The sequence below is a fragment of the Acinonyx jubatus genome, chromosome D2, assembly GCF_027475565.1.
Source record: "Acinonyx jubatus isolate Ajub_Pintada_27869175 chromosome D2, VMU_Ajub_asm_v1.0, whole genome shotgun sequence".
NCBI classification, from domain to species: Eukaryota; Metazoa; Chordata; class Mammalia; order Carnivora; family Felidae; genus Acinonyx; species Acinonyx jubatus.
In genome coordinates, this window is record NC_069393.1 from 3,790,928 (window position 1) to 3,817,810 (window position 26,883).

Here is a 26,883-nt window from a genome sequence, read left to right on the forward strand (position 1 = left end):
AGCCCCCACTCTGGCCACATCAACTTAGACGTGGCCTTAAACCGTTCCGTGCCCCATTTCCCTTCCAGAATAAGGGGGAAACGAGTATCGTCCAAGAAAGGCGATGCCACAGCGTGGAAGGAAGCCGGCAGCAGCCGTCCGTGTGATCCCCTGGGGAGGGCCCGGTGCCGGGAGCTGGGGCTGTTGAGAATGGTGTGGAAAGATCAGGTTCAGCCTGTCGCGGGGCGGCTGTGGAAAAGGTGGCAGATGGTTGACGGTACTGCGGAGACCGCACGGTGCTTTTGGGTCCTTTCTGGTGCAGATCCGTGAATCTCCAGGATACTTGAGCAGCCAGCCTTAGCTCCAGACCCAGCTGGCACGGATGCCAGGCGTGCCCCTGTCTGGAACGGTGGCCCTGCCTGGGCGTGCGGAGTGAGGGGTCCTGGGCACTGGGCGCAGTGGACAGTATGGGAAGCACTTGCGTCTCTGAGCCGGGACAGTGGTCGGTGGCTCGTGACGGGCTCTTTGGTCAGGATCCTCTCTTTCGGGGAGCCTCCCGAAGCTTGGTCTGGATGTGCTGAGCCTTTGAGGGGTCACAGCTGAAAGGCCTACAAGCTTATGAACTAATCTCTTATTACAGATCCAGAGTGGGGACGAGGGCATCTCTGTCCCGCTGCCCATGCCCGGTTGGGCTGTTCAGGGCGTCTGACAGGCTGTGCGTGACCTGCGCCAGGCTCGCCAGGCCCGAAGGAGGGCCACACGCGGGTGTGGTCTATGCACCTCCGTGTGTCCGGATGGCCACGCCACTGACTCAAGCAGCAGAGGCTTCCTCAATCCCCAGGAGCCTGGCCGCTGCCTCAGACCTACTCGCCAATGCCCACAGTCCTGAGGATCCCCGCGCGGCCTCAGGTAAACTGAGAAAGGGAACAGGCTGGGGAAGCGTCACCTACGTGCCCCTGAAGACGGACCCCACACAGGCCTGGTGCAGCCGGTCCGCCCTGGCCAGAGGGAGCCCATCACATGGAGCCTTTACTGGCCCTGCAGGAGGGGCCTGTCTGTCAAAGTGCGAAGGGACGTTCTCCTCTCTGCTGCTTGTCCTGAGCTCTGTGTTTTCAGTCATGACTATATAGTACACTGATTGTGTCTGAGAAGGAAAGCTAGTGAAATTTCTCGCAAGAAGGTAAAATCACTAGTTTGCGGGCACTGAGAGCTGAAACCAGATGGGCTGTGGAGGGTGAGTGAAGCAGGGTCCTCGGAGGTACCCAGTGTGCAGAACAGATTCGGGACGGCCCCCAACACGTAGAGGGGATGCGAGCTTCTGCGTGCTTCCTCTTTAATGGTAAAGAAACGTGCCTTTATTGGCAGATACAGAGTTTGAACCAAGTCTGTGTGGCTCCAAAGCCCAATGTCTTTCCACTCCTCCCACTGTGTCCCTGTTGAAGCTTTCTGTCCTTTTCTGTGCATCGTGTGCCCCCAGATCTCGGAGCTGACGTTTTGCTGGGATAAACTGGCAGCTATAAACTGGAAGAGCATTTCGTGGTGGCTCTGGCAGGGACCTTGAATAATTTGTCAGGATGATCAGGGGCACATATGAAGATATCAGAAGCTATCCCTGTGTTTTAAGAAGTTTAATAAAGGATAATGCTGTGGTCTGAATGTCTGCATCCCCCCCAGATTCTTATGTTGAAATCTAAGTCCCAGTGCGATGGTGTTAGGCGGGAGGCCTTGGGGAGGGGATCCGGTCGTGAGGGTGGAGCCCTCGTGAATGAAATTAGGGCGCTTATAAGAGATCAGGGAGGGCTCTCCCCTCTGCCTCGCGGGGACACCGCGAGATGGCCATCTGTGAACCGGGAGGCAGGCCCTCACCAGGCACTGAATCTGCTGGCGCCTCGATCTTGGGCCTCCCAGCCTCCAGGACCGTGAGAAATCAGCATTTGCTGTCCCGCCCCCCCCCCCCCCCCCAGTCTGTGGTATCAGATCAGATGACTTCACAAATGACTCTAACCCACGACTGACTGCGCACAGCCCGTAGAAGGCGCATTCTGAGCGTTCAAGAGATGCTGAGGCAGAACACCCCTGGAGGCCCATGTACCGAGCACAGGCCAGGACTGGAGGGGAAGCCGAGGGCGCGGGTCCACCCGTACCGGTGCCACTACCCGAGACGAGGCACTCTGGGAGAGGAAGGGGTGCGGTGGCAGGGACGGGCTGACGTCGGGAGCTCCCGTTCATATCTGGGTTTGAAATGCCTACTCTTCAAATCCAGACACCTAACAGATAGTTGGGTCGGGGGCCAGACTTGAAGGAAGAGTTCACTTTGAAAACACAAAATGGACAGGTGTACTGATTGTGTGAAGAGTTTCAGCTGGAATAACATGGTTGGACGGGACAGAGCAGAACGGATGTGGAGAATGAGTTGACCGCACCACCAGCCACTTACGGTACAGCGTTTTAAAAAAAACCTTTTTCCCCCCTACCTCTGAATATGCGCATGTGCAGGGATGGACGAGTCTCTCAAGTTCATGGGCCCTCATCTGTCAGAGCTCCCAGCACAATTGCAAGTCCAGAGGCCCCCTCCATTCCCAGTCCCCAGGTCATCCAGGGCGGGGTAGGGGGCGATGGTGGCCCAGAAAAAGTGGAATGGCCCTTTCCCCTCTCTCTCTTCCCGTCTTGGAATTCACGAAGGTTGCATCTGGGAAGATTGCACACGTGGGTGTGTGTGTGAGTGTGTGTGTGCGCTCATGGTGGGTGCTGTGTCCCCAGAATGTAATGACTTGGACCAAACCACTGGACGGTGGAGGAGGCCTGAGAGGGGCTGAGGACACAAGGGCTGCGCTGCACGCTTTACGGGCAAGGAGACGCCGGAGCATCGAGTGATTTTAGAAAACTACCTGCCAGACAGATGGTTTCAGCACACAGTGCAAACCCATTGATTTAGAATCAATACTGCCCGGTCAGCCACACGATTTATATCAAAACTCTTTAGAGGAAAAACCGTTTCGTTCAGTGTCCAAAAACATAACCCTTTGGTTGTATGCTGGCAGCGCATTTAAAAGACTTCTGCAGGAGATGTCACTTTAGGAATATCGCCTTTAAATGGGGGCTAATCCATTGTCTTGCAAGGAATTCTCTGATGCGCGTCGAAATCGGAAAGGTGGTTCGCCACAACGTAGAGGAAAAGCGTGGCTGCATTGCCCACCGGCCTGCAGGGTCCAGGAAGGGGTCCGACCCCATCTCTCCCTTTGTGGGCACGCACGCCCGCGCACGTAAGCGTGTGTACATGTACGCACTCCTGCCATGCACGCCCGGAGGATTCTACTCCCGCAGACAACGCACGCTTGCGTTCGGATCCGAGGACTTTGGCCTTCGCTGTTGTTGACAAACCATAACCAAGCTGCTCTGCTCCCTCTGCGCTGAGAACCGGGATAAGCGGCCGAGTCTGCAGTTAGGGAAGCCGCTCCCGAAGCACCAGCAGAACAGCGCACAGGAGCAGCGGGAGCTCTCGGCTTCTCGTTTACATTGACGTGTCTCTCCACCGTCAGGAGATTCATTTTCTTATTTTCAGGAGATTCATTTCCTTATTTTTTTTTCTTAACGTTTATTTATTTTTGAGAGACCGAATGTGAGCGGGGGAGGGGCAGAGAGAGGGGGAGACCCAGAATCCAAAGCAGGCTCCGGGCTCTGAGCTGTCAGCACAGAGCCCGACGCGGGGCTCGAACCCACCAACCGTGAGATCATGACCTGAGAGCCAAAGCCGGACGCTTAGCCGACCGAGCCACCCAGGTGCCCCAGGAGATTCATTTTCTGTGGCACACAATGGCTTTCTGCGTCGCTTGCTTCTGGATGCCCACTGCGTGGTCAGCTCACATCAGGCTGCTACTGGGCATCTGTCGTTTTTCTTACGGAATTCATGGAGATGCCCTTTGTGGGGAGGCCACGCTCACAGCTCAGGGCCGGGCATTTAGTCCTGAGGGCTTGGCTGTAAAGTGGCCCAAGAGGATTTCAGGGACTGCCAGCCAAGTTTGGTTTGGCCAATTTGGAGAACTACAGTAAGGTTCTATCAGCCTCTCATTAGACAATCACCTGCATTTAAATCAATAGCCAACTTTGCATCTCCAGGGATCACTGATGTGAGAACAATGTACTGTGCCTCTGCTTACAGAGCCTACCTATTATTAATTGGCAATTCTTATTTTGAAAAAAGAAAAAGTATTACCATCCACTTACGGGGGGGGGGGGGGGATTTCACCATGCCCTCCCCTACTCCCCACACTTCCAAATCCTAGATTCCTTGAAGAAACTTGCAGAACTGTTTCCAAAATGAGTATTTCTAACTCTTTCCTTTCCAGAAGGGATGAACCACAGGCCGGGGATGATACTCTTCATGGACCCCCTCGCCCCCCCTCCCCACCCCTTACATCCACAAGGAACCGGGTTTCTGCTTTACCCGGTAGGGGGTCTTCAGGTGGGCAAAGTCCCAGAATTTGCCCAAATGTCATTCTCACAATAAAGGCTACAGCAGAATTCAAGCAACCGGACACAACAGTAACTGTAAACATTTTAATTCCAAAAACGAAGGTGTGTGCAAGTGTTCGGTGACCCGGGAAGGATCGCTCGGCTCGGAAAACCAGCGAACATTCCTGTGAGCGTATGGGAGCGCCGGGCGAGACAGGCCTGGTTGTGGGAAGCCGGGGACTACAGCTGAGCGTCATGGGATTCCAAATGGCTTTCCGTGCTCCCCCCACAGGCCTAGATTTCTACACTTGGGTCGCTAGCGTCGCTGGATCTCTCACGGGATACTTTAGACCCGACTTCATGCACTACCACGTTTCTTGCAGAAAAGCCGCCGCTGGCTTATACTTGACGTCTGCATAAATACTATAAAGAAGTGAGGTTTTCTTTATGCGTAGATTGAACCCTACTGTGTTTGACCAGCGGATGGTACGATGGGTGCTGCTGTCCCTTTAACGTGGTAACGGTAATGTATAAAATGCCAATTATTAACATGCACTTGTCTTAGTTTCTTCAGGGCAGGAAAGAGTTATTTATGCGCTCTACTTACTCTATTTAAGATATTACATGGCTTTTTGTTAGAATTTTCAAATTCTGGAAAGTGTGTTGTGCGTCCCACGTCTGGGGGGCTCCAGGGGTGGCTTGGAGCAGTGTCGGGGGAAGGGGGTGTGCTGCCCCGTGTTTTATCCTCACGTGAGACTCTTCCAGAACCCGAGGTAAAGTCACTGTTGGCTACAGCAGCCCTCGTTTTTCCACAGGAGGGGCTCCTGGCCAGCCCTGCCCCCCTACTGCTCATCGGACGCACTTTGCTGGGAAGCCGTGTCGTCCAGGCCCATGTCCTCCTGGCTTGCTCTCCTGCACATCAGCCCCCCGTTCTCTGCCATGGCCTCGGCCAGACGGCGGTCGCGAAGCTGCTGCCCCTGCTCGGTGGCCTCGGTGGGTTCACACGGCTCAGAGAGGTGCTTCCAGAGAGAAAGGAGAGGCAGGGGTCTCAGCAAATGTTACCTACCGCCGCTTCGAATCCCCACCCGCCGCCGCAGGGGCCGACCTAACCCGCCAACGCGACAGCTCCCAGGTCAGATGCGGGGGCCCCAGGGTTCTGGCTTCGGTGGGGAAGGAAGGAAACCAGGGGTCCAATGTGCCGGGGGGTGGGGGGGGGCGGCTAGGGGCTCTGCACACGGGGACCTTTCCCCAGGTCATGTGGCCATGCTGGGAACACGGGCCCTCGGGGGAGAGGTCACTGTGTGCCTGGATTTCCTGGGTTCTGGCCAGCGTTCCCCCCCATACACACACTTCCCGCCTGGCAGGAACGCTCAATGCGGCAGGTTTGCCCCTGAACCATCATACGGATGGTTATTTACCCTGGGTGCAAAGAGTGCCAAGGGCCCAGCTGTCCTGTTGGAAAGAGGGAAACTGAATTTGCCAGAATCCCAGAACCACACCCACAGACGGCATCTTAAACAGATTGAGCGGTCGGAGAAAAGTCTGTTACTGTGCATTTTTATGAGGGAAGCTTGATTAGACCTTAGTGACCTAACTAAACCTAGTTACAGCTCCTGCAGGAGCCAGCCTCCTTGCCCTTGGCGGTGTGGCCTGGGGCTCCAGGAGGCCCACAACCCCACCACTGCCGCAGCCCCACGGCCCCGCGGAGGGGGTTCCTGCCGACCGTGGACCCAGGGGTGGGAAGGGCACCTTCCCATGGCGTGGCCCCCATCAGCCCGCTGCAGACAAGTCCCCCAACCAGAGAGGGGCAGGCCGTGACTCCCGTGCTTTTTAGAGCAGGAGAATGTGTGAACACCCAGAAGGAGTTCGGGAGACCTGCACTGTGACACCCAAGTGCGCCCTGTGCCTCCCGTCCTCGCCTCCCGACCGCTGGGTGGGGAGTGTCCGTTTTCACTCACTTTCTCTCTTACGAAGCGCAAGTGTTCGCCTCATGTCCGCTCGCCTGGAGCTCTGCGTAAGGAGCCGTTTGCTTAGGGGGAGTCCCTCAACCTCTCGTTTCCTAGCATTTAAATACATGCGCAGAAGGCCACACCACGGCAGCTTTCAGATTGAATCCGGCGGAAAGAACGGACCGTAGTCTGACGCCGGTGTTGAGGTGTGTTCTTCCCCCTCCCTCGGGCCAGACTGGCGTGAACAGGGAACGAAGGAGAACGTGTTCCTGCTCTGGGGGGGGAAGTGGACCCGCTCGCATCCCGGGTTCGGGGCTAAGGAGAGCAGTTCAGCCCAGCTCCGGTGTCTCGCAGCCTCCGTACTGCCTGCCGTGTGTCCTCACCTGCGGGACGTGTGCCGTGCGTCTCGTCTGCCTCCGCGCACGGCCAGAACACCTCCTGTCTGGGGCCCCCGTGGACGAGGCGATGGCAGACGCGGGGGCCCGCACCCCCACCCTGGCCCGCCGGCCGAGCCCCTTACCCGTGTGGCCTGGCTGGCGGCCCGGGCCGAGGGGCCCATGACGATGTTGACGCTGCTGGATGACTGGGTGTCGCTGGTGTTGCCCCCCTCCGCGGCAGAGAGTCCAGAAATGACCAGAGCGCTCGAGAAACTCCTCTTGCCGAAGAGGAAGCTCAGGGTGGAGCTGGTGGACGAGCCCAGACTGGACCTGATCAGCGCCTCGGCCCGCTCGCGGACGCTCAGGTGGCCCGTGGTGGTGACCGGTGGGGGCTGCGAGTGCAGGGACGCGGCTGAGGTGTGCAGGGACAGCCGGCTGCCCGAGAGCCTCTGGGCCAGCTCGTGGACCGACGTGGACGTCTGCAGGAAGGCCGGGTGGCTCTCTAGGATGGGGCCCGATGAGCTCAGCCCGGGCGGCCTTTGGCTCAATGCCTCGTGTGCTTGGACAGACTGGCTCCGGCCTTTCCTCCCGCCTGTAAAAGAAAGCAGAACCGGCTGCCACAGCAGGTGCTTACCAACATCAAGGTCTGTGCGGCGAGACGGGCAGCTGGGCCCCGGGTTGGTCCACTGTGGCCAAGGTCGGGACGGCCCCTCCCGGGACCCTGAGGACGTGGCTTGAGCCAAGAGCCCCCGGCAGCCCCCGGGCGAGTGGAAGTGTTGCCACGGGGAGCGGGGGTCAGGGTGATCGACGCGAGTCCTGCGTTTCCGGAAGCTCCAGACCCAGGCACCCTGGGATGTGTCACTTGACAGTGTAATTTGACCCTAGCAAGCAAATCCAATTCGGTTCCTGCGTCAGGACCTTGGTTCCTATGCTCATCTGATAAGCAGCGATAAAGGGAAGAAACATGCAGGCTTGTGTCATTTTTAGTTGCCTCAAAAGGTGCGGGGGGGAATGGTTGAGCCACCTGCCTCAGCCTTCGTTTTCTACAAAAGTTTTCCCCTAAAATCAAGGTCATTAAGAAGAAGTCTTCACAGGTGTGACTGGCCAGGCCCAGGCCCACATTGACATGCGCGTGGCCCCCAACTCCCTCGTGCCGGCCGCGCCTGGGCTCAGGGCTCCTGCTGAGGCTTGCGGACACAAGGCCATTCTCGACAGAAGGGTTCCGACTGCCCCAAAGGCTTGGTCCTGCCCACGTCTCTGGGAGAAGGACGCGACCGCTGGCAGTTTTATAGGGAAGCAGGGGGAGGAAGGCGTGTGCTCGCCAGGACACTGAGTCGCTTAAGCATCAACAATTGCTAGGCTCTAATTCTGAACTATCATTTTGAAGGGAGCAGATAGTTGACCTCACACACGGTTCTACCAACTGCCTTATCGACATGTCTCCCGAAGCCGCGACATTGTAGACATTCAGTCGGTAAAAACAGAGGGGCTGAAGGGGTGGCCCCCTGAGGACTGTCCCGTGCATTTTCTCATGTTCCACCTCACCCCAAATGTCCAAGTTAGTAATTGTGCATCTGGCGATTCTAAAATCCTTACGTTATGTGTATAGGAGGCCCCGAGAAGAGACATGTCCTTGAGAGAGAGTGCCTTAGGGACCATATTAATACAGAGATTCCAGGGGTCCCCGCCAGCCCCGCCTCCACTCTGCCTCTTTTTGGCTGCAAGGGCCCTCTGCCTCATGTGGATCCAGTGCAGTGTAGACAGCAGGATGGGGGGGGGGGGGTGCCCGTCTCCACAGGTGTCCCCACCTGGTCGCTCCTGCCCACCTGCTGGAGGGACCCACCCACGGTGCCGCTCAGAGTCCCACAGGACTGGGAGGAGCGTGGGCAGCCCCTGGCCTGGCGCTCTCAACCCGGGGCCGGCGCCCATCTGATCCACCCACACCCAAGAGCTAAGTTACCCTCTCGGAGGGAAAAACGGGGAGAAAAGGGACCCTGACGAATGCGAATTAGCAAAGACGGTGATTTGGTAGTCTGTTCAGTCTGACAAGGCCAAACATCTGTTTGTGATTTATACCGTAATGCTGATTGCTGTCCAAAAATACCCTACATTCATCCACAAGTCAGTGATTTTGATGGCTGGGTAGCAGACCACCCGTGCTCGGTGGGGGAACTCATCAGCGGGCCCCAGAAACAAAGGGACGAAGACCCATCTGTCCGTCCAAGAGGAATGGTCTGTGTTCTGTGCAAGATAACGTGCCTCCCCGCATCTCATCGCTTTACTCTTGTTGCCTTTTGTGGTTGTTATTGCTGCTCTTAATTTTTTTTTAATTAATTCTGCAAGTGGAACAAGTAAGCAAATCGTGCTAAATTCATCTGTGCCGCTCAGGGTAATTATTTTCCAATTTTACTTACTTTGCCAGTTCTCCATTATCAAATGAGGAGCGTTTGTAGGGCAAACCTCCTTAGAACCCGGGTTGAAATACCATAGAAATTACCCTCCTCGGTTCATCATGTTGGCACCATTCCTCCATCCTTGATGGTTATCTGACAGGTTCTGGGACGCCTCCTATTAGCATAGCCTTCCTGTCCAGTCTGGGATTCAGATTAGTTATGAATTCCTAACTGCCGTCCCACAAGTAGGCCACCAGCCTCCACCACAGCGACCAGTCCCCTTCCAGCTGGGATGTCTACTTCTTGGTGTGGCAAGAAGACTGCAGGCCGTCGGGCCGTGATCGAGACCGTATAGTGAGTGCGGGGCACATGGGGGGCAGGGGGGCAGCAGACACAGTGTGGCGGGCTGGGGACAGGGGTCAGTCCTCCGGGAGTCTGGCAAGGACCGGGATTGGGACACTCGGCTGAGAACCGAGAGGCAGGGCCCAGGGGAAGGAGCGGCTGGGTCCCCGGTTACGGGAATCGAGCCTTGGGCACCGTAAAACAAGATCCCTGTCCTTAGAATTTGGCTCACATTCACCCTTCCGACCGTTCCATCACTGCCACTTGGCTAAGCTGCTCTGTCGTGCCCTTCCAGAGAGTCAGGCCCTCCACCTCGACCCCCGGGGCCTCCCTCCCGCACGGCGCTCAGCCCACGGGTGGTAACTGTTTGCTCTACGGTGTGCACGGCACTGGCCGCCATCCTCCCCGCCCCCCTGAAGGGACGATGGCTGCGCTGTTCCCAAAGGCTCAGCACACAGCACGCTGACTGGCAGTAAGGGACGGCAGGGACCCTCCGGTAGGACTGACCTCACACCGAGACCCTAGAGCGTCGTAAATCCCTGATGAGGAACAGGGTTGGCCCCGGAAAGTTTCGAGTGGGGACACGGCTTCTTGACCTCGGCCATTAGAACCACTGGAGAAGCTTAGTACTTTGCCCTAGAGGCTGAGACCCCCGGATGTGCCCCTGCAGGCAGGCTGGGCCCTCACCATGCACTGGAGGGTGGCCTCTGGGGTGGGGCGCTGGGGCAGGGACTTTCCGAGCCAAGGACAGAGATCTGGGCATGGGAATCCCCTCCCCTTGACCGGCGGACAGCCTTTAACGTCCACTGGCTGGGCAGGCTCCCTTTCTGGGAGCCCTGGTCTCCACTCGTGTGGGCACAGGAGTTTGATTCGCCTGGGGGGGAGACGGGGAGGCCAGAGAGGGCTGTGGCTGAGATGAAACCCAGGGTCTCCGCGGCAGCACAGTGGGGGCGGGGTGGGGGGCGCCGGCCTACTGGAAGGGTGGGCAGGTGGCTTCGTCAGGGCACCACCGGCTGCAGCAGGTCTGGGCTCCCCAGGGCAGGGCCGGCCGGCCAGCTGGGGCTGCCCCTTCCCACCAGGGGCTCCTTCTCGGGGCCTTCTGTCCCTGGGACCCCAGGGGCCGGTATACACGGGGCCTCGGGAATGGAGAACGTCCCCTGACCCTGCCCGAGTCAGAAACCCTCCCCGAGTGCCCGTGCCGTCCGCACCCGTCAAGGAGCGGGTGGGCGTAAGGGGTCCCGGTCTTTGGAGGGCCAGCTGGGTGTGGCTGTCCTGTCACCCCGCGGACACCTGTGGACACTGCTGTTCATCGGGTGCCAAGGGTCCGCGGCACGGAGCCTCAGGAAGCCCTCACCTCCCTGGTCCTCCGGGGCCTGGGGCTCCGGCACGCCGCTTACGAGGTGGGGTGTGTTTCTACCTGCCGAGGGACGGGGAGATCAGAGACGACGGTCCTGTCCTTGTACTTCACACAGAGGGTGAGCAGGTGCAGAGAATGTCAACACAAGATGGCAGATGTCCCTGTATGGCTTCAACCACAGTAGTAGTAAAAACAAGGTGACGTTTACCTTTTCCAGGGGGGCAGGAGGGAGAGGCGTCTGTGTCCCGAGTGTGGGGGAGGCAACCTGTCCCTCTCGCGTACCCACTTTGGGCCTCTCTAGATTTCTTTCAGGGGACCTGCACGCCAGCCTGCCTCCAGATTATTCCCCTGCTGTGCTGAGGAGCTCCTGGGGGTCCCAGATGCTACTTTCAAGGACACCGTCTCACACGCCGCATCCCTCCGAGTGCAGTTGTGGCTTCCATCCCCACCCTGTGACCCCCCGCCCCCCCCAGAATGGACGCTTTGCTCACGCCACCGCCTGTGACGCTCCCAGGTGAGCATTAGGAAGGGAGGACTCACCCCGGGAGCCCTCACACGAGGCAGAACCCTGGGCAGCTGCCAAGGGGAGGGTGGGGACGCTGGGCAGTTTCTGCATCAGCCAGAGCTTGGAGGGGGGCGAGGGCCGGAGGGCCAGCTTCCCTCAGCTCCCGGGCCCCCTTGGGGACGCTAACCCGAATGGTTGGAGGAGGTAACCTCTCTGCAGAACTCGAGCTCTTCGGTGAACCAGCTGGGGCTCCTACTGCCTCCCAAGAGACACCCCGGATGCTCTAGGGGTGGGCGGTAGCCCACAGGGGACCCAAGGGGTGGCCCTCGGCTGCCCTCCGGGGTCCCCCTTCTTCCCAGGACTGTGCCAGTTTGGTGTGGGCAGGGCCCTGTCCCCAAGGCGTCACCAGGAGAGTGTCCACCAGGAGAGGTTTCCCGGAGAACTTTCTGAAGGTGCAGAGCCGGGCCCTGGTGGGATTCTGGCAGGGGGCTTGGGGCACCCGGGACAAGCCAGCAGGGTGAGCGGCTCTTGGCGCCAGTGCTCGCGGCCGTGACGGACAGACACCAGCTACCGCTGAGGTCCCACTTGGGAATATGACCCAGCGTCTGGCCCTAAAGGGAAGCCTCGGTGCGAACGGCCGAACTCAGCTTTCAGAGCTTGGGGGCAACCATCCACTCGTTCATTCAGTGACCGCTGAGCACAGGGCCACCACAGACCTGAGCACAGGACCACCACAGACCTGAGCGGCCACCTAGCCTGGCAGTTTAGAGGGGCCTCACCCAGGCGCTCCTGCGGCCACACCTCCCCCCACAGGGCCAGGAAACCAGGGACAGGCCGAGCCCCCACACGCTCCTGCGGGGCCCTGTGCTGGGCGCCTGGCACTCGGGAGTCTCCGCCCAGACCCAGAGCTCAGACCACAGCCCCAGGCGCCCCCGCCTCCCGGGGTGGACGGCGGGCCTTCCTGCCGCTGTCAGCAGGGTACAGATGGGGTACAGACGCGCATGGGGTACAGGAGGCCTACACACATGCACGAGGGCCCCTCGCTGGGGGAGATGGGGCGGGGGCCATCTGTCCGTCCCCTGCAGAAGTTAGGGCCGGCCACACCCAGCACCCACTGCGCTGTGCTGTCGCAGGCCGGGGACAGTGGACAGCTCCCGGTCCCTGACACGGTGGTGGCAGGGCAGAGTGGGGGCGGTGCTGTGTGACCGGCCTGCTGGGGCCTCTCTGGCAGGCGGCATTTGATGAGAGGCTGGGCGAGTGAGCGGGGGACCCGCGACGTGGGGAGAAGCATGTTGGAGCCAGAGGAAGCAGGAGCGCAGAGGTCCTGAGGGGGAGCCTGCGTGACGAGGGTCAGCGAGGAGGCCCAGGGACCAGGGCAACGTGAGCCGGCCAGAGGGCGGAAAGTAGGTATCGGGGAGATGGTCCGTCACGGGGAGCCATGCAGGCCAGGCGAGGGCAGAAGCGTGCCCCCCAGATCCACACACTCAAGTCCTAACGCCTAGCACCTCAGAATGTGACCTTACTTGGGAATAGGGCGGTTACAGGTGTAATTTGTCCCATGAGGTCATACCGGGGGGCCTTCCTCCCGCGGGACTGGCGTCCTCAAAGAGAGGGGGGATTCGGATGCAGACCCGGGAGGTGTCCCAGGGAGAGCACCACGTGCAGACAGAGGCAGAGAGAGGGGGTGATGTGTCTACAAGGTAAGGAATGCCAAAGCCGGCCAGCAGACCCCAGAAGCTGGGAGAGGCCTGGCGAACATCCTCCCACAGCCCTCGGGAGGAAGCAGACCTCCCGGCACCTTGATCGCCTTGATCACCGGCTTCCAGCATCCCGAACTGGGACACAACCGTTTCTCTGGGGCAAGCCATTTCGTGCGTGGTACTTTGTGATAGCTGCCCTGGCAAAGGGCTCCAGCTTTGCCGCTGGTGGGAAGGGAGGCCGTGACACCGAGATTCAGCTGAAGAATGCCTTGACCTGCCTTGAGTTCAAAGGACACCGCTCTGGCTGCCAGGAGTCATCAGGGCTGCGGGAAGGGCCAAAGAGAGCAAGAGAAGTGCCTCCTGTGAGGTGGGGAGGGGAGGGGAGGGGAGGGGCGGGCTGGCCCATCCTCCCCACTCTGGGTCCTCTGACCCCCTGCAGCGGGGCAGTGACTCCTCCTCTGCAGGCATGTCAGCACGGGTTCCCCCCTGTGCCCCCACCCCCAAGCGGGGACATAAAGGAAGCCCGGCTGGCCGCTTGGGGAGGAACGGAGTGTCAGCTTTGCCTGCTCATGGGTCACAAGGGAGACCAGGTGTGAGAGGAGACTCGCCAGCCAGGGGACAGGACAAACTCAGGGCAGGGACGCGGCCAGCAGCACAGACGGAGGGCTGGGGCAGGTGCAGGCCGGCGGCCCCATCGGCTCGTGCCCGGGCTTGGGGACGAGGGCGGCACTTGATGACGTGACACAGCACCCCAGGGCCAGAGTGCAGGGACCGTGCCTGGTGGTTAGGATGGCAGCTTCTGGGTCTGAGTCCCGGCTGCGTGACTCTGGGCAGTGATGTGACTTCATGCCCCGTCCCCTCAGCTGCAAGGTGAGTATGGGGAGGGGCTCTCTCTTTGGGTCACGGTGAGACTAGTGAATTTGCACTTGGAAAGCACACAGGTGAGGGTCGGGCACAACGATTGTTACTTATTAAGATCTGTCACCGCAGCAGGGATGTCCTGATACACCCGGGGCGGGTGGCTTCAAAGCCGCTGGGGCCTGGCGATGGGCCCCCTCAGGCCCCTGAACAGGACGACCGCTGGTCTGGGAGCCTGAGGCAGCCTCGGGGGGCGGGGGGGGCGGGGTGGGGGGCTGACAGTCATGAGGGCTGGGAGCCCAGGCACCTTGGAGAACATGGAAAGCCAGAAGTGACCTTGGCAGGAGCAGTTTTGAGAAGCAATAAGGAAAACTTAACAGCTGGTTTGGCCTCTGGAAGATCCTGCTGTAACATCTGCCCCCAAAGTCTGTATTTGCTCCCCGCTGCTGGCCTCTGGCTGTAAATGGGAAGAACACTCACGACCCACGGCGTCTGGGCTGTGAGGAGAGGGAGGAACTCTAGCCTCTGCCGGGCCCAGCACAGCAGGCACCCTTTTACTCCTTACGAAGAGGAGGAGTCTCACTGGGCCCGAGGCTCGTCCAGCACACCCGGCCTTCCTCCCGCCAGATCCCCCGGCCCCAGACTTTCTCCGCTGCAGACGAGCCACCTGGACAAACACGCAGGCTCTTCTCCATGTGGAAGCCACCTTGCACGTTCCCATCTGGAAAATCACTTCGGTGATCTTGAACCTTAACATTCCTCATTCAGTAACAACAAGGGTCAACCAAGCAGTAAGAAAGTCCCAGCCTGAGAGCGAGCCACACACTGAGGCCTCGGGCCAGGCAGGGGCACCGCTCACTCAGCGTTCAGGGAGGATGGCTTCAGTCAAGGGGCGGGGGTTCTGTCCCCTCTGAGCAGCTAACGCCAGCCACTCTGCCTATCCACCCATCTCCCTCTCTCTCCCCATCTTCTTCCTTCCCATCTTCTACCTTTCCGTCTCTCGGGCTTATCCATCTCTGTCATCTATCAGTCATCTCTCCCCCCGCCCCTCCCTATGTATGTGTATTTTTCTTTAAGTTTATTTATTTTGAGAAAGAGAGAGAGCGCACAAGCAGGGGAGGGGCAGAGAGAGGGTGAGAGAGAATCCCAAGCAGGCACCTAACCATCAGTGCAGAGCCCAAAGCGGGGCTTGAACTCATGAACCCTGAGATCATGATCTGAGCTGAAATCAAGAGCTGGACGCTTAACTAAGACACTCAGGTGTCCCTCCCTATATGTATTATACTATTTTCTTTCTTTCTTTCTTTCTTTCTTTCTTTCTTTCTTTCTTTCTCTTTCTTTCTTTCTTTCTTTCCTTCCTTCCTTTTCTTTCTTTCTTTCTTTCTTTCTTTCTTTCTTTCTTTCTTTCTCTTTCTTTCCTTCCTTCCTTTTCTTTCTCTTTCTTTTCTTTCTTTCTTTCTTTCTTTCTCTTTCTTTCTTTCTTTCTTTCCTTCCTTCCTTTTCTTTCTTTCTTTCTTTCTTTCTTTCTTTCTTTCTTTCTCTTTCTTTCTTTCTTTCCTTCCTTCCTTTTCTTTCTTTCTTTCTTTCTTTCTTTCTTTCTTTCTTTCTCTTTCTTTCCTTCCTTCCTTTTCTTTCTCTTTCTTTTCTTTCTTTTCTTTCTTTCTTTCTTTCTTTCTCTTTCTTCTTCCTCCTTCATTCCTTCCTGTCATCTGTCTATCTACCTACCACCTTGCCTGTGTTTATGTAAACCCTCACTGTTTCAGTCAAATCCTCAGCCTTGCTTGGGGCACTTCCAGGAGGCAGGGACCGTCCCTTGCTAACTCCCTCCGTACAGAGCTGGCCTGTGGGACATGCACAGAGAGGTGTTTAGCGAAGGCTTCTGGATGGTAAGGAAGCGCCAAGGCCAAAAGGTGAAACAGCTTAACAGGTTGTGAAGGGCAAAGCCGAGCACCGATGTGTGGGCAGGAGCTAGGACGCAGCAGCTGCCCGTCCTGAAGCCACCTGGCGTGTCCTCTCGAGCCCTCGGTGCCGCCTCTCCTACACTCTCCCCAGGGGAGCGGGCTTCAGAACCTCATCCACCTGGGTGAGCCTCACTAGGTGGGCATCGGTTGCAAAGCGATTCTAAACTTTAAACTCTCCCCAGGCATGGACCAGTGCACCTCGTCCATCAGGTCTGCCGGCACCCTTTTCCGCCTCGTTTCTTGTCGTCTGAAATGGCAGGTGTACGTGGCGGGGGGGTGGAGGCAGGAACCAGAGAGAAGCAGGAAAGGGGGGGCAGGAGGCCTGTCTGTGCACCCCACAGATGCAGAGACAAATGAGGCTCCACTCCCGGAAGGAGGCACATGCCAGCCTGGATCGGTAGCTACAGCACAGCCACACACAGTAGGCACACGATCCGATGGCCACCAAGTGAGTAAGAGGGGGGACAGATGGACAGACAGACAGATGGCTGGCTAAGGTAATAGGATATGGATAAAGGATAAAAGTTGAGTTCTAATAGGGGCGTCTGGGTGGCTCTGTCGGTTAGGCATCCAACTCTTGATTTCGGCTCAGGTCATGATCTCACGGTTTGTGGGTTCGAGCCCCTTGTTGGGCTCTTGCTGACAGTGCGAAACCTGTTTGGGATTCCCTCCCTCCCTCTCTCTCTGCCCCTCCCCAACTTGTGTGCTCTCTCAAAATAAATAAACTTAAAAAAAAAAAAAAAAAAAAAGCTGAGTCCACCAGAGGTTTTCCTGGGTAGAACCTTCAAGAGTCAGTAAATTTAGGGCATCCTGTGGCCCAATCCTGATTTTTTCTTTTTGTAAGAAGGAGTTCTCCGAGGCTAGAATGACAGCATAACCCGTGGTGTCGGTCACGGGGACCAGAGGAGCCTTGATCAGTAACCATGAGGCCCGCTGCACCCACCTGTCCTCTGTGTCCCTTCGTGTGGTGACCAGTGGTGGGTCCCATCTTTTCTGGGCTGCTCGGTGCTGCTCTCCTGGCTCTCGCCGCCCGGAGCGCGGCCGCCTCCTGCAGACGGGGCAGCCCTCCCATCCACGTCTTCGATGTTGCCTGTACCATGCTGGCCGGCGTTACAGCCCTTCCGCATCCTGTCGGGAGAGAGGGACTTCAAGGGCCCTCACCAGACATTTCTACCCGCCCCCCCCCCCAAAGCCCCACCACACCCCTGTGGAAATCAGGATTAAAAAAGACCACACTCTACAGGTGAGCACCACACTTGGGATGCAGGGGAGCGGGGGAGGGGTCTGCTCCCCAGATGCCAGTGCCTGAGAAATGAATGACACATCGGGATCCACATGCTGCAGCCTTGACCTTCTGAAAGAACCCTGGGCTTCGAGGCCTGAGATCTGGAGCTCTGCCATACTTGGGCCAAACCGCCTAGAATTCATCCCAGCTAACCAGGGACATTATCCCAAGCAGAAAGGCTTATTGGTTGGAAGCCGTGTGCTGGGGGAGTTCAGGCCCCGGCCCCGTAACAGATGTACAACAGCTACTCCTGCAGACTCATAACCCGTGCCACTCTGCACGAGCGCCGTGCACGAACTCTGTGCATGAGTGCTGTGCCCGAACGTTGTTTACAAACGCTGCGTACAAATGCTCTGCCTGATCGCCGTGCACGAACGCTGCGCGCGAACGCCGTGCGCGAACCCTGTGCACGAACGTGGTTTATGAACGCTGTGACGAATGCCCTGCACAAACGCTGTGCGTGAACGCCGTGCACGAACGCCAGCCAGACCTCAGCCTCAGCAAGTGCGAGGGACACAGATTCTCATCTGCATGAGGTTTCCCTGATTCGTCATCCGAGACTGCTCAGGGAAACAAATGATCTGTTAGGCCACACGGGAATAGCGGTTTTAATCACACAACAGTGAAACTCTAACCAGAAGTGGGGGAGCTCTCCCCGCCACCCTCCCCCAACGTCTGGATGAAGGCCTTGGTGGCAAAGACCTACCTTAACCACTTGGTTCGGAACCACGTCCTGATGCCGTCCAAAGTGACAGGGCCGCTCCAGACACTCTGCAGCTGCCTGTGGGTCCCTAGATAGGACGTGGTTAGTGGGGAGACGTACATGGGGTACCCCAAGGGCTGGTCACAGGAGGAGTTAATCAAGTTTCGGAGGACCTGCTTGTTGTTCTGGATGCTTCCGCGCTCCGGGTTGCGGTTGCGAAGGAATATGAGCTCTTGCTGCTGCCCGGCCCAGAGGCCGCGGACACATTCTTTGTTAACCTGCAGGTGGGGGAAGGAACGGAGAGAAAAGCAGATGGTGGCATGTGTTTTCAGTCTGTTGATTTTAACCTACGGAGAGCGACCGGGGCTATGGGTCTGAGTATCTGTGACCACAGGACTTTGGCCTAAAGCTGTTTTCGCAGTCAAGCCAGAGCCGCGGGCAGTCCTGTAAGATGGGTATGATGCCACTTTCATGGGGAAACAGGGCGAATAAGAAAGCTGTTGCTTTGGTCCAGTGGTTCGAAGCTATACGAAGAAAAGAAACACTGGTAAGAAAGCCCCCAGGTCCAGGGATAGGTTATTACAGAAAGTTCTGGAACTTTGGCGAACTAGAAAAGTGTTTAAAAACAAGGCAGATCCTGACCCTCATCTACACGCGTGTCTACCAGGACTCCTCGCCAAAGCCCTTGTGGACACACTGGTTCTCACAGGCTCGAGGGACCCGGGCCCCTTTGCCCACCTCTGCTCCTCCGAGACTGTGTCCCTGAGACGTGACCGCTGGTGCCAGCCGGGAGGTAGGGCCACTGTACCTTGATCACCTTGAAGCTCAGGAAGGTCCTGTGGAGCATGATGACCTTGTACTCGTCAGTGCCCTCGTCCACCACGTGACGCAGGGTGAGCAGCTCCTCCTTGTTGGACAGCACGGCGCCCCTCCAGGCCGGGTCGCCCTCGTGGCAGATCACGACTTTCTTCTCGAAGGACTGGATGGCCTCATAGAGGACCCCTGGGTCTTCATATTCATCGGGGCAAGTGAACTGGTCCTGGGGGGGAAAGAGGTCCATGTGCGGGCTCGGGGAAGACCAGCGAGCTGATCCGTGGGTGAGTGACCACATGGTGACTCAGCCGGTGACCCAAAGGGCCAAGTCCACTCCGCGTGGACTCTCTTCCCACACTCCTTCCGAATCCCGACGGGGTAGAGGACACGTCCTCGTCCCATTGTCCTAACCGCTGGAACGTGCCTAGGGAAACGGCTTTCAGCCTTAGGTTTCTCTGCCTTTGCAATACAGTTTGGGTACTTCTGAGATGTCATTTTCGGTGGCCAGCTCCCCTTCTCTGTCCTAGCGGGACATCACCACCCCCCAGCAGCTCTTGCAGACCAATCACCACCGCTGAGGTCAAGAATATCTGGACGGCCTCGATGCTTAGTTACATGCCCGCTCATAAACGTCATGCCAAGAAAAGGGACCATGTTTTTGAAAAAGGCTTTGTCCCCCACCATGTTTCAGGCTTATCCTTTTATAAAAAATGGATTGTTGTTTTGGTTTTTACCTGGTGAAGCTTCAGGGACATCCTGATGGCCGGGGCGACAACTTTATGCAGAAGGTCCATGTCGGCAAATACCCACTCGTCTCGTGCTGTTATTCTAAAGTCACCTTTGAAGAGGGTGTGAAGGCCATACAGGAAAGAGTCCAGGCTGAAAAGCAAAGTCCAAATTACTGTTTGTTCCCACTGAACAGTGTTCAGAAACCTGTTGCTTTGAGCAAGGTCCGAGCCTCCTATCTGTCATGCCAAGAAGGACCTTCCAGCCTTTAAAAGCCTGAGCAGCCCAGAGTGTACCACTGCCCGGCCAGAGCCTGCGCCCAGACCCGCACCCCCACCCCGACAGCCGGGGTCGTGGCCAGCCTCAGTAGCTGTGGGAGCCACCCCAAGCCACTCGTGCTTGATGTCTGAGTGTGATGGTGCAGGCCGTGGTCACCGCGAGCCCCCACATGCAGGTGCTCTATTCCAGGAGGCCCAGCGGTGACCTTCTCGGGGGGTGACTGACAGGGCCACCTGGGGACCATTCTCCTTTGCGTTTCTCAAGGTCTCCTCCAGGTTAGGTCACTCATAATAAAAACTGGATTCTACCACAGGATGCAGAGAAAGCAACAACACCCGTCGGAATCCCGAATCGGTCATTTGGATTGTCTGAGCACTCCCGTTCCCCAGGCTCGCCCTTTTGTGAATGGCTGCTGGAAATGGAATACGGGGGAGGGTTAGAATGAACGGCCAAAGGGTTTTTCAGGATTATCCAGGTTTTCACGTTTCTGAGCTTTTCCTGCTCTGCTTCCATTTCCTGCACATAATTGAGAATTGCCTGGACCCAGAACACATGGCTTGCCCAAGGGAAATCTTTCATGGTCTGGGTCCTTTACGTCTTGGATGAACGTCAGGAACCCGGGTTTGGGAAAGGCGATGGGTCCCACATAATGGGGACAGGAAGAGGTGTTCTTCCTCTCTCCTTTATTTCCACTCACATCCTCCATCACAGCCACCGCGAACGACCCTGGCCTCTCACATCCCTGAGAGGTAGTTACGAGGCAAGTACAAGAAACAGCAGTCCTGATAGGGCTGAACTGGGACAGAATGAGCAGGAGAATGTGTGAGAAGGAAAATCTCTGAGGATGGCCGCTCATAAGGATTTAATGAGTTGGCTCACTGAGCAAGACTTTTGATTCAACGCAGCACATTAGACCTGCACGTCAGGGAAATAGTTCCACTGATTGCTATTTTAGCATTTCGTTGCAAAATGTACCGCTCGCATTAATTTCCTTCTGGAACCCTCTTGAGAGGGACGCCGTGGCTTCGAGTCAGAGCAGACTGTGGGAAACGGAAGCAGCCATGGTCTAGGCAGGTGGGGGCTTGGGGTGCTGTGGCTTGAAGGAGCCCAGAACCTTCCAGAAAGAGTTCCAGGAGGCAAGCCTTCCCGAAAGGCTCTCCCTTCACAGAACAAAGACTTCCTCGGGGCTGTGGGCTCAGTGGGCACCTGGGAGGCACCGACGGGGGAGGCACAGGACAGCAGGGCCGAGCACAAGTTTTAGAGTGACGAGTACTCTCTGCTCTCAGCTGAAAACCGCTGAAAATGCCCCCGTCACCAGATGAGAGCTAAGCCCTGCAAAGGAACAGCTAGATGGCAGAACATGGGTGGGTTTTATCCCGGAAAGGCTGCCTACACACCCGGGAAGAGAAAACACTCCTCCAGACGCAGGGATGGGGGTGGCGGCAAAGGAAGATTATGGGGCTCGCCCAGACACCCAGAGCAGCGTCTGCAGAGAAAAGAGCAGAGCAGGGAGTTCAAGGCGCCAGCATCTTGTTTCCCGGAGCATGTACATGACAGCCACAGGCTGCTTACTTATCAGGACGGAAAGCGGGAAGGCCCCCAACAACAGATGCTTTACTCGTCATTTCTCTTTTTGGAGAAAAATGACATTGTGGCACGTAAGGCTGTTCTTTTCCAGTGATTCTCAATGCAGAAGGCAAAGCCTGAACCGGCATTTCCCCGGATTGGGGGGTCTTATCCCTCGCACCTTAAAGGTAAAGGCATCCTAAAAGAAAGGTGTTTCATTACCTGCCTTTTATCCTCCAGAGAATGAAGGGGAGGGAGGCAGAGGGATGTATCGAGCGGGGGGAGGGCTTTTGGGGGAGGGGTCAGAGAGCACGAGGTCTCCAGGAGGCCTGCAGCATGTTTCTGATTTGGACCGTCATAGGGCTTTGTCTTTTTCAGATTCCGCTGAGAGATGACGAGCCCCCGCCCCCCGCCCCCCGACCAGGCCAACAGCTGGAGTAGACAGTCAGTCAAGGTTGACCTTCATGGGGATAAACAGCCACCCCCCCATCCCCCTGTGGTCCTCCCCCCCCCCCCCCCCCACCTGGGATCATCCTGTCCTGTCACAGAATCTGTTGGCCGGGCAATCGCCAGCGCGGGGGTTGCTGTGTCCAGCTGTGTGGGGTGAGGCCAGGGACAGGTCAGAACAGGTTCCAGAAGAAACCTGACACGTGTATGGCCGTGTGTTAAAGACGCGCACCCACACGCACACAACCAAGGCCGTGGTGCCAACATAAAGCACCAGCTTCCGTGGCCCTAAAGACATGCCAAAATCTCAATAGAAACCCCACTAGAAAAATATTATTCCTTCTCACGACGGCGAGTAGCTGGTACCTGAGCGCATCTTCTTTTTAATGGAAAAGACCTGTATATGTGGCTGAGGTTGTAACACCATACCTCTCGACCCGAGAGCAAATGTCTGGTCCTGCCCCTGCACCTGACTCCATCAGAGGGGCCGGGTCTGCACCGCTTCCCGCTTGGCCCTGAGCCACTCTCCGGCAGAGCTGGATCCCCGCTCCGCAGGGCGGGGACTAGAGTAACGAGTTTTCCGTTTTCACTACATGTGCATTCATGCACGTGTGTGAGCCAACGTGCGCAGATGTCCCAGCCTCTGCCTCACAGGGACTCTGCCATCCCAGCAGACGCCAGCGACCGCAAGGCTGGGTCTCAGTGATCTTCCGCTCGTCCAAACTCCTGTTGTCCTTGCTGCTGATACTCTACCTCACGCCGGGCCCAAGGCTTACGCTTTAAGTGGTCCGGCCCATTTCAGCATCCTCCGCCATCGCCTTACAAGGACAATTTGAGGATGGCCAGTTGAAGCAAAGGCTGTTTGCACCGTCTTGGAACTTGGCTTTCTTTATTCACAGAGGCATCCTCTTGGCTCTGCTCTAGCCCGAAGTTCCTTTATCCTCCCCTCTAAGCCCCACTTTTGCTCACACTGACTGGACCAGCCCAGCTCTCACCTGCACCCTCGCTCACTGGTTCTCAACTGCAGGCAATCTGGGCCCCTGGGGGACATCTGGAGACGTCCTCGTGTGTTACAACCAGGTCGGGGGTGCTGGCGTGCTGTGGTGTCTCGTGGGAAGAAGTCAGGCAGGTTCACGGCCGCGAGGCACGGGCTGGTCCCCACAAGAAGGAACCACGCAGCCCAGACGCTCACGGTACCTCTGCTGAGCCGAGAAGGCTGCTCTTTCGGGGAAACAGGACCGCTGGAGTTCGCGGATTTTCAGTTTTGGACAATGGGGTCATTATCTGGGATCCAGCCTTGATGCATTTTAGCGAGGGAGACGGCTTTAAGGCTGGGGTCGTTTCTGCAGGACTCACAGTGGGCTCCCCAGAACAACGACTGATTTGTTCACTTGAGCCCATTTCCAAACAGGCCCCTGCACTACGTGTTTACAGATCAGCACGGCGAAGACCCTTCTGGTACCTTCGCCATAAACGGAGAGCTTGGAGAACATATGCGAACAATTAAGTGTGATTTGCAGGCTGGGCTTCCGATGCTTGCTGATTAGTCACGGGGCTGCGGAAGGAGCCCCGCCTGTTTGCCTCGCTCGGTATTCCAGACCCAGAGAGCGCGTCCACACGGAGAGCAAAGCACACCTTACGGGCGCTTTCTTCCCTCCGTGCTATTTGGCCACACGCACTGGCATCACGGCTGATTCCATCACCCCTGGCCACGTTCTCCTGCTAAAGATCCCCCCCCCTCCCGACAAGAACAAACAAACATGGTCCAGTTGCCCAGTGAGACAGAAAGATGGGGACGATTTCCATTGTTCTGCTGGTTTGTGGATTACTAAGCGCTCTTCATCCCATCACCTCGTCTCATTTCTGTGGATGCCTGCACAATTTCGATTATTATAACCCTCTTCTGTAAGAGGAAACAGGCCAGCAAGGACGAGAAAGAGGCAGGCGGGAACAAATGTTCAACAGCTCATCGCGCTGAGGACGCGTGGGAGCAAAGCCACGGCTCCCCTCCAGCTACCCACCTGGCCAGGAACCCAGACTTGCTTTGAGAGTGTGTAACTGGAAGATGTGTGCTCGAATGAACTAACCTCTGTACTCCCCCCACACCTCACCATCCTGAGGTCAGTCACCAGCCTTTTTCAAAAGTTTAAATTAGTGTATACATTCAGCACACGCCCCGCATCGATGGCGTATTTATAATTCCTTCATGGATTCTTTACCCAGGAAGCTAGTCTACCGGCTCTGGAATCAGACCAACCCGTGGTTTGGATCCCAGCTACCTCCCACCTGGTAAAGAGCGCCCCGAAAGAAAGCAGTGGTGTCCCTCAGGTAGGGCCAACGTGCTTTACTTGGTTTTAGAGTTCAGGTACCACACAGGGGCGCCTGGGTGGCTCAGTCGGTTGGGTGTCCGACTTCGACCCAGGTCATTGATCTCCTGGTTGAGAGTTCGAGCCCCGCGTCAGGCTCTGTGCTGACAGCTCAGAGCCTGGAACCTGCTTCAGATTCTGTGTCTCCCTCTCTCTCTCTTCCCCTCGTCTCTCTGTCTCCCAAGAAATAAATAAATACTTAATCAAAAAAAAAGTTAGAGTTCAGGTACTGCACAGAGGGGCAGCATATGGCCCAGAAGGGCTGGAGGGATGCCTAAGCTTCAATTTTGGCTCTGATACTTGTTGTTATTGGCAAGTCCCTTGTCCTCATTATCGTCTCTTTCGTTCTGTGTTTATCCTTAGGATCAAGCTTGTCCAGGTATATGTGGGGGCCAGGTGGGGGCTTGCTAGGGTCTCTTCACATGGGGGACTGGGTGCACAAGTATGGTTTGAGGACAGTGGACATGTGTCAGTGGGGGGAGGGGACAAATACACCCCAGTGCCCCGCATTCATCTGTCCTCTGGGACCCATGCCTGAGTCCTGAACGAAACAGAGGACATGTCCAAGAGCGCGGGATGGGGGTGGGGTGGGGCGCCCTGAGCACAAGGTGGCGGCAAATCCCACAGGAAAGGGCCCTGGGCCAGCAGGACGGGGCAGGGGGTGGCGCAGAGGGAGGCGCAACCCTGAGCACCGACCACAGTGAGCTTCGGGGGCCGTGAGTCCCATCGGCAGCTCTCCACAACACAGGCCTGTGGAGGAAAAGCCGTCAACAAAGGGAGCTTAGGGGTGTGAGGAGGGAAAGGTGGGTGCCATGGGGTAGCCCAGCTGCCCCAGGGAAACATCCACACGGATGGGGGCGACCTGAGGAATTCCTGCAGAGGGGACAGAATTAGCGGTGGCAGAGAGCAGCGTCAGCAGCAGGAGTCTGGAGACTGGGCAAGACTCCACCGTGGTGAATCACCACGCTGGTCACTTCTCCGCACGTTGGTTTTTCCAGCTGTAAAATGGGGCCAATAACCGTACTGCCTCATCCTCCGTCAAGCCTTTTTACTTGACATAAACTCGTGTCAAGTGCTGAGCACCGCCCCCAGTACATACAGAGCAAGCACATTGTAAACGTTCACTGCTGCCATTATCCTCATTTCAGCATAAGCTTCAGATACAAACAGAAGGATGTTCACACCGCAGAATCCCGCCTAATAACTGGAGAGCAAGTGTGCGGCCTCCAGTGTTGCTGTTTCAAATAAATTCCAAACAAATTGTGGAATAGTAATTCCCAAGCGAGAAATAAGTCAACGGCAAGCTTTGACGAGAAGCTTTTCAAAAACACATTTGACTTCATGACGTTTGAACACCCGATAGTTCTGTGCTCCCTCCAGCCTCCCTATCGATGGGGTCAACTGTCATTGTCCCGTGCCAGTGTTTCCCAAGCCTGGCCCCGAGGACCCGAGGAGTCAGCCACAGGGCAGCTGTTCAAAATCAACCAGAGATGTCCTGACCCAGTTCCTGGAGATCCTCAGTGGGTGGTTTGTGATGGGACCTGGGGCCTATGTTCTATGTTCTGATCGATCTGCCCAAGTAATCTTGAGATTTGGGGCTCAGGGGACCAGAGAATCTGGGTGTCTCCTAAAGAAGTCCAGCCATCAGAGAAGCTACGAAGCTGGCCACAGAGTGAAACCCATACACCAGGCCAGGGCAGAAGACCTCCCCGAGCAGTATTACAGTTTAAGGTCCCAGGAATGCTTGCTTCTTTTTCTGGGCTATAAATTCTTTCATATGCTTCAAACTTACATGTTTTCTACAGGCTCCAAGATTCTGATTTCAGCTGGATGACCCGATTTTAATGGCCTCCAGCACAGGGCTTGACATAGCGCACCTACGGCTGGCTTATTTGCCTACTGTTTTTCATGACTACGCTGATCTTGGGGTTCTCTATCCTCTTGGAACGCTAGTCTGCTCCCAAGAGCCAGTACAATTTCTTCCTCAGGCAGACATGGTGCTGCTATAAAATGCCACCATCTTTTTGCCTTTATCTCTATAAACGGAGCACCTGCCAAGCTCCACTTGCCGCCTTCCATGTACTTAAAGACCATCGTCAAGCTATCTCTTAGCTTGGGGCCAGGGAAACTATTTCGACTTCCTGTGAAGGAAACTATTTTGACTTCCTGTGAAGGCATCCTTTGATGTATGTGTGCCTTTCTGCAGTGGGAGACCCAGTTCTTCAAAGAAGATAGGTCTCAAACACCAAATCTCAAAAAATTACCAGGGTTTACTTGGAACATCCACACTAACCCATTCTATCTCCAAAACACATCAACATTTTAAGACATTGTATTTTTTGTGGTCTTTGCTCGCTTGTATTCAGCGCCTCATTTAAGGTTTCGCCAGTCGCCAGCCCCCACCCCAATGTGCAAAGGCTTGCTGCTGGCCTCTTTCTCCTCCCCATTCCACAGCCTCCTCCAGGAAGCCCTCCAGTCTTCCCTTCTAGGCTCTGGAAGAGCAGGGGCAAGCCTACCCCACTAAGGTCCAGCAATAAAGTGTCTGATGTAGAGTGAGGGGACAGAACCCAGGCAACACAGCTCCTAGCCCCCTAGAGCCCTCCCAGACCCAGCTGAGGGGAGGCCCTTGGACGACTCCAACAGCTGCAAAGGGGCTACATGAAACCCCAGTTTGGCTGGGATTCCCCCTTCTCAGCCCCAAAGTCTCCTCCAATAGGTAGAAAGCCTCACTGCTGGATGGCAGTGAGAAAAGGGGGCCTGGCTCTTTAAGAGCCAAACCAATGGCAGCTGAGTGGAGGGACTAAGAAAACAGCTGAAGGTTTATC

At 56.7% G+C, this 26,883-nt stretch overlaps 2 protein-coding genes across 14 annotated transcripts in view; one reads left to right on the plus strand and one right to left on the minus strand.

Moving 5' to 3' along the window:
- Window positions 1-5,382, plus strand: part of NTPCR (nucleoside-triphosphatase, cancer-related) — a 37,642-nt gene extending 32,260 nt beyond the window's left edge. For 2 of the 7 annotated variants that reach the window (XR_008292139.1, XR_008292141.1), the window contains 3 exons: window positions 69-207; window positions 620-888; window positions 4,326-4,388. The gene's annotated coding sequence lies outside the window, so the exon portion shown is untranslated. Of the gene's footprint in view, window positions 1-68; window positions 515-619; window positions 889-4,325; window positions 4,389-5,246 lie in introns of those variants that run through there. The other 5 variants (XR_008292138.1, XR_008292140.1, XM_027046913.2 and 2 more) reach the window with 3 other exon arrangements.
- Window positions 4,522-26,883, minus strand: part of PCNX2 (pecanex 2) — a 326,874-nt gene continuing 304,512 nt past the window's right edge. For 6 of the 7 annotated variants that reach the window (XM_053207265.1, XM_027046909.2, XM_053207264.1 and 3 more), the window contains 6 exons: window positions 19,409-19,553; window positions 18,670-18,900; window positions 17,865-18,139; window positions 16,817-17,001; window positions 6,901-7,349; window positions 4,522-5,450 (listed from right to left, as the gene is read on the minus strand). In XM_053207265.1, coding sequence (XP_053063240.1) covers window positions 5,274-5,450; window positions 6,901-7,349; window positions 16,817-17,001; window positions 17,865-18,139; window positions 18,670-18,900; window positions 19,409-19,553 — 1,462 coding nt within the window. In that variant the 3' untranslated portion in view covers window positions 4,522-5,273. Of the gene's footprint in view, window positions 5,451-6,900; window positions 7,350-16,816; window positions 17,002-17,864; window positions 18,140-18,669; window positions 18,901-19,408; window positions 19,554-26,883 lie in introns of those variants that run through there. The other variant, XM_053207266.1, reaches the window with a different exon arrangement.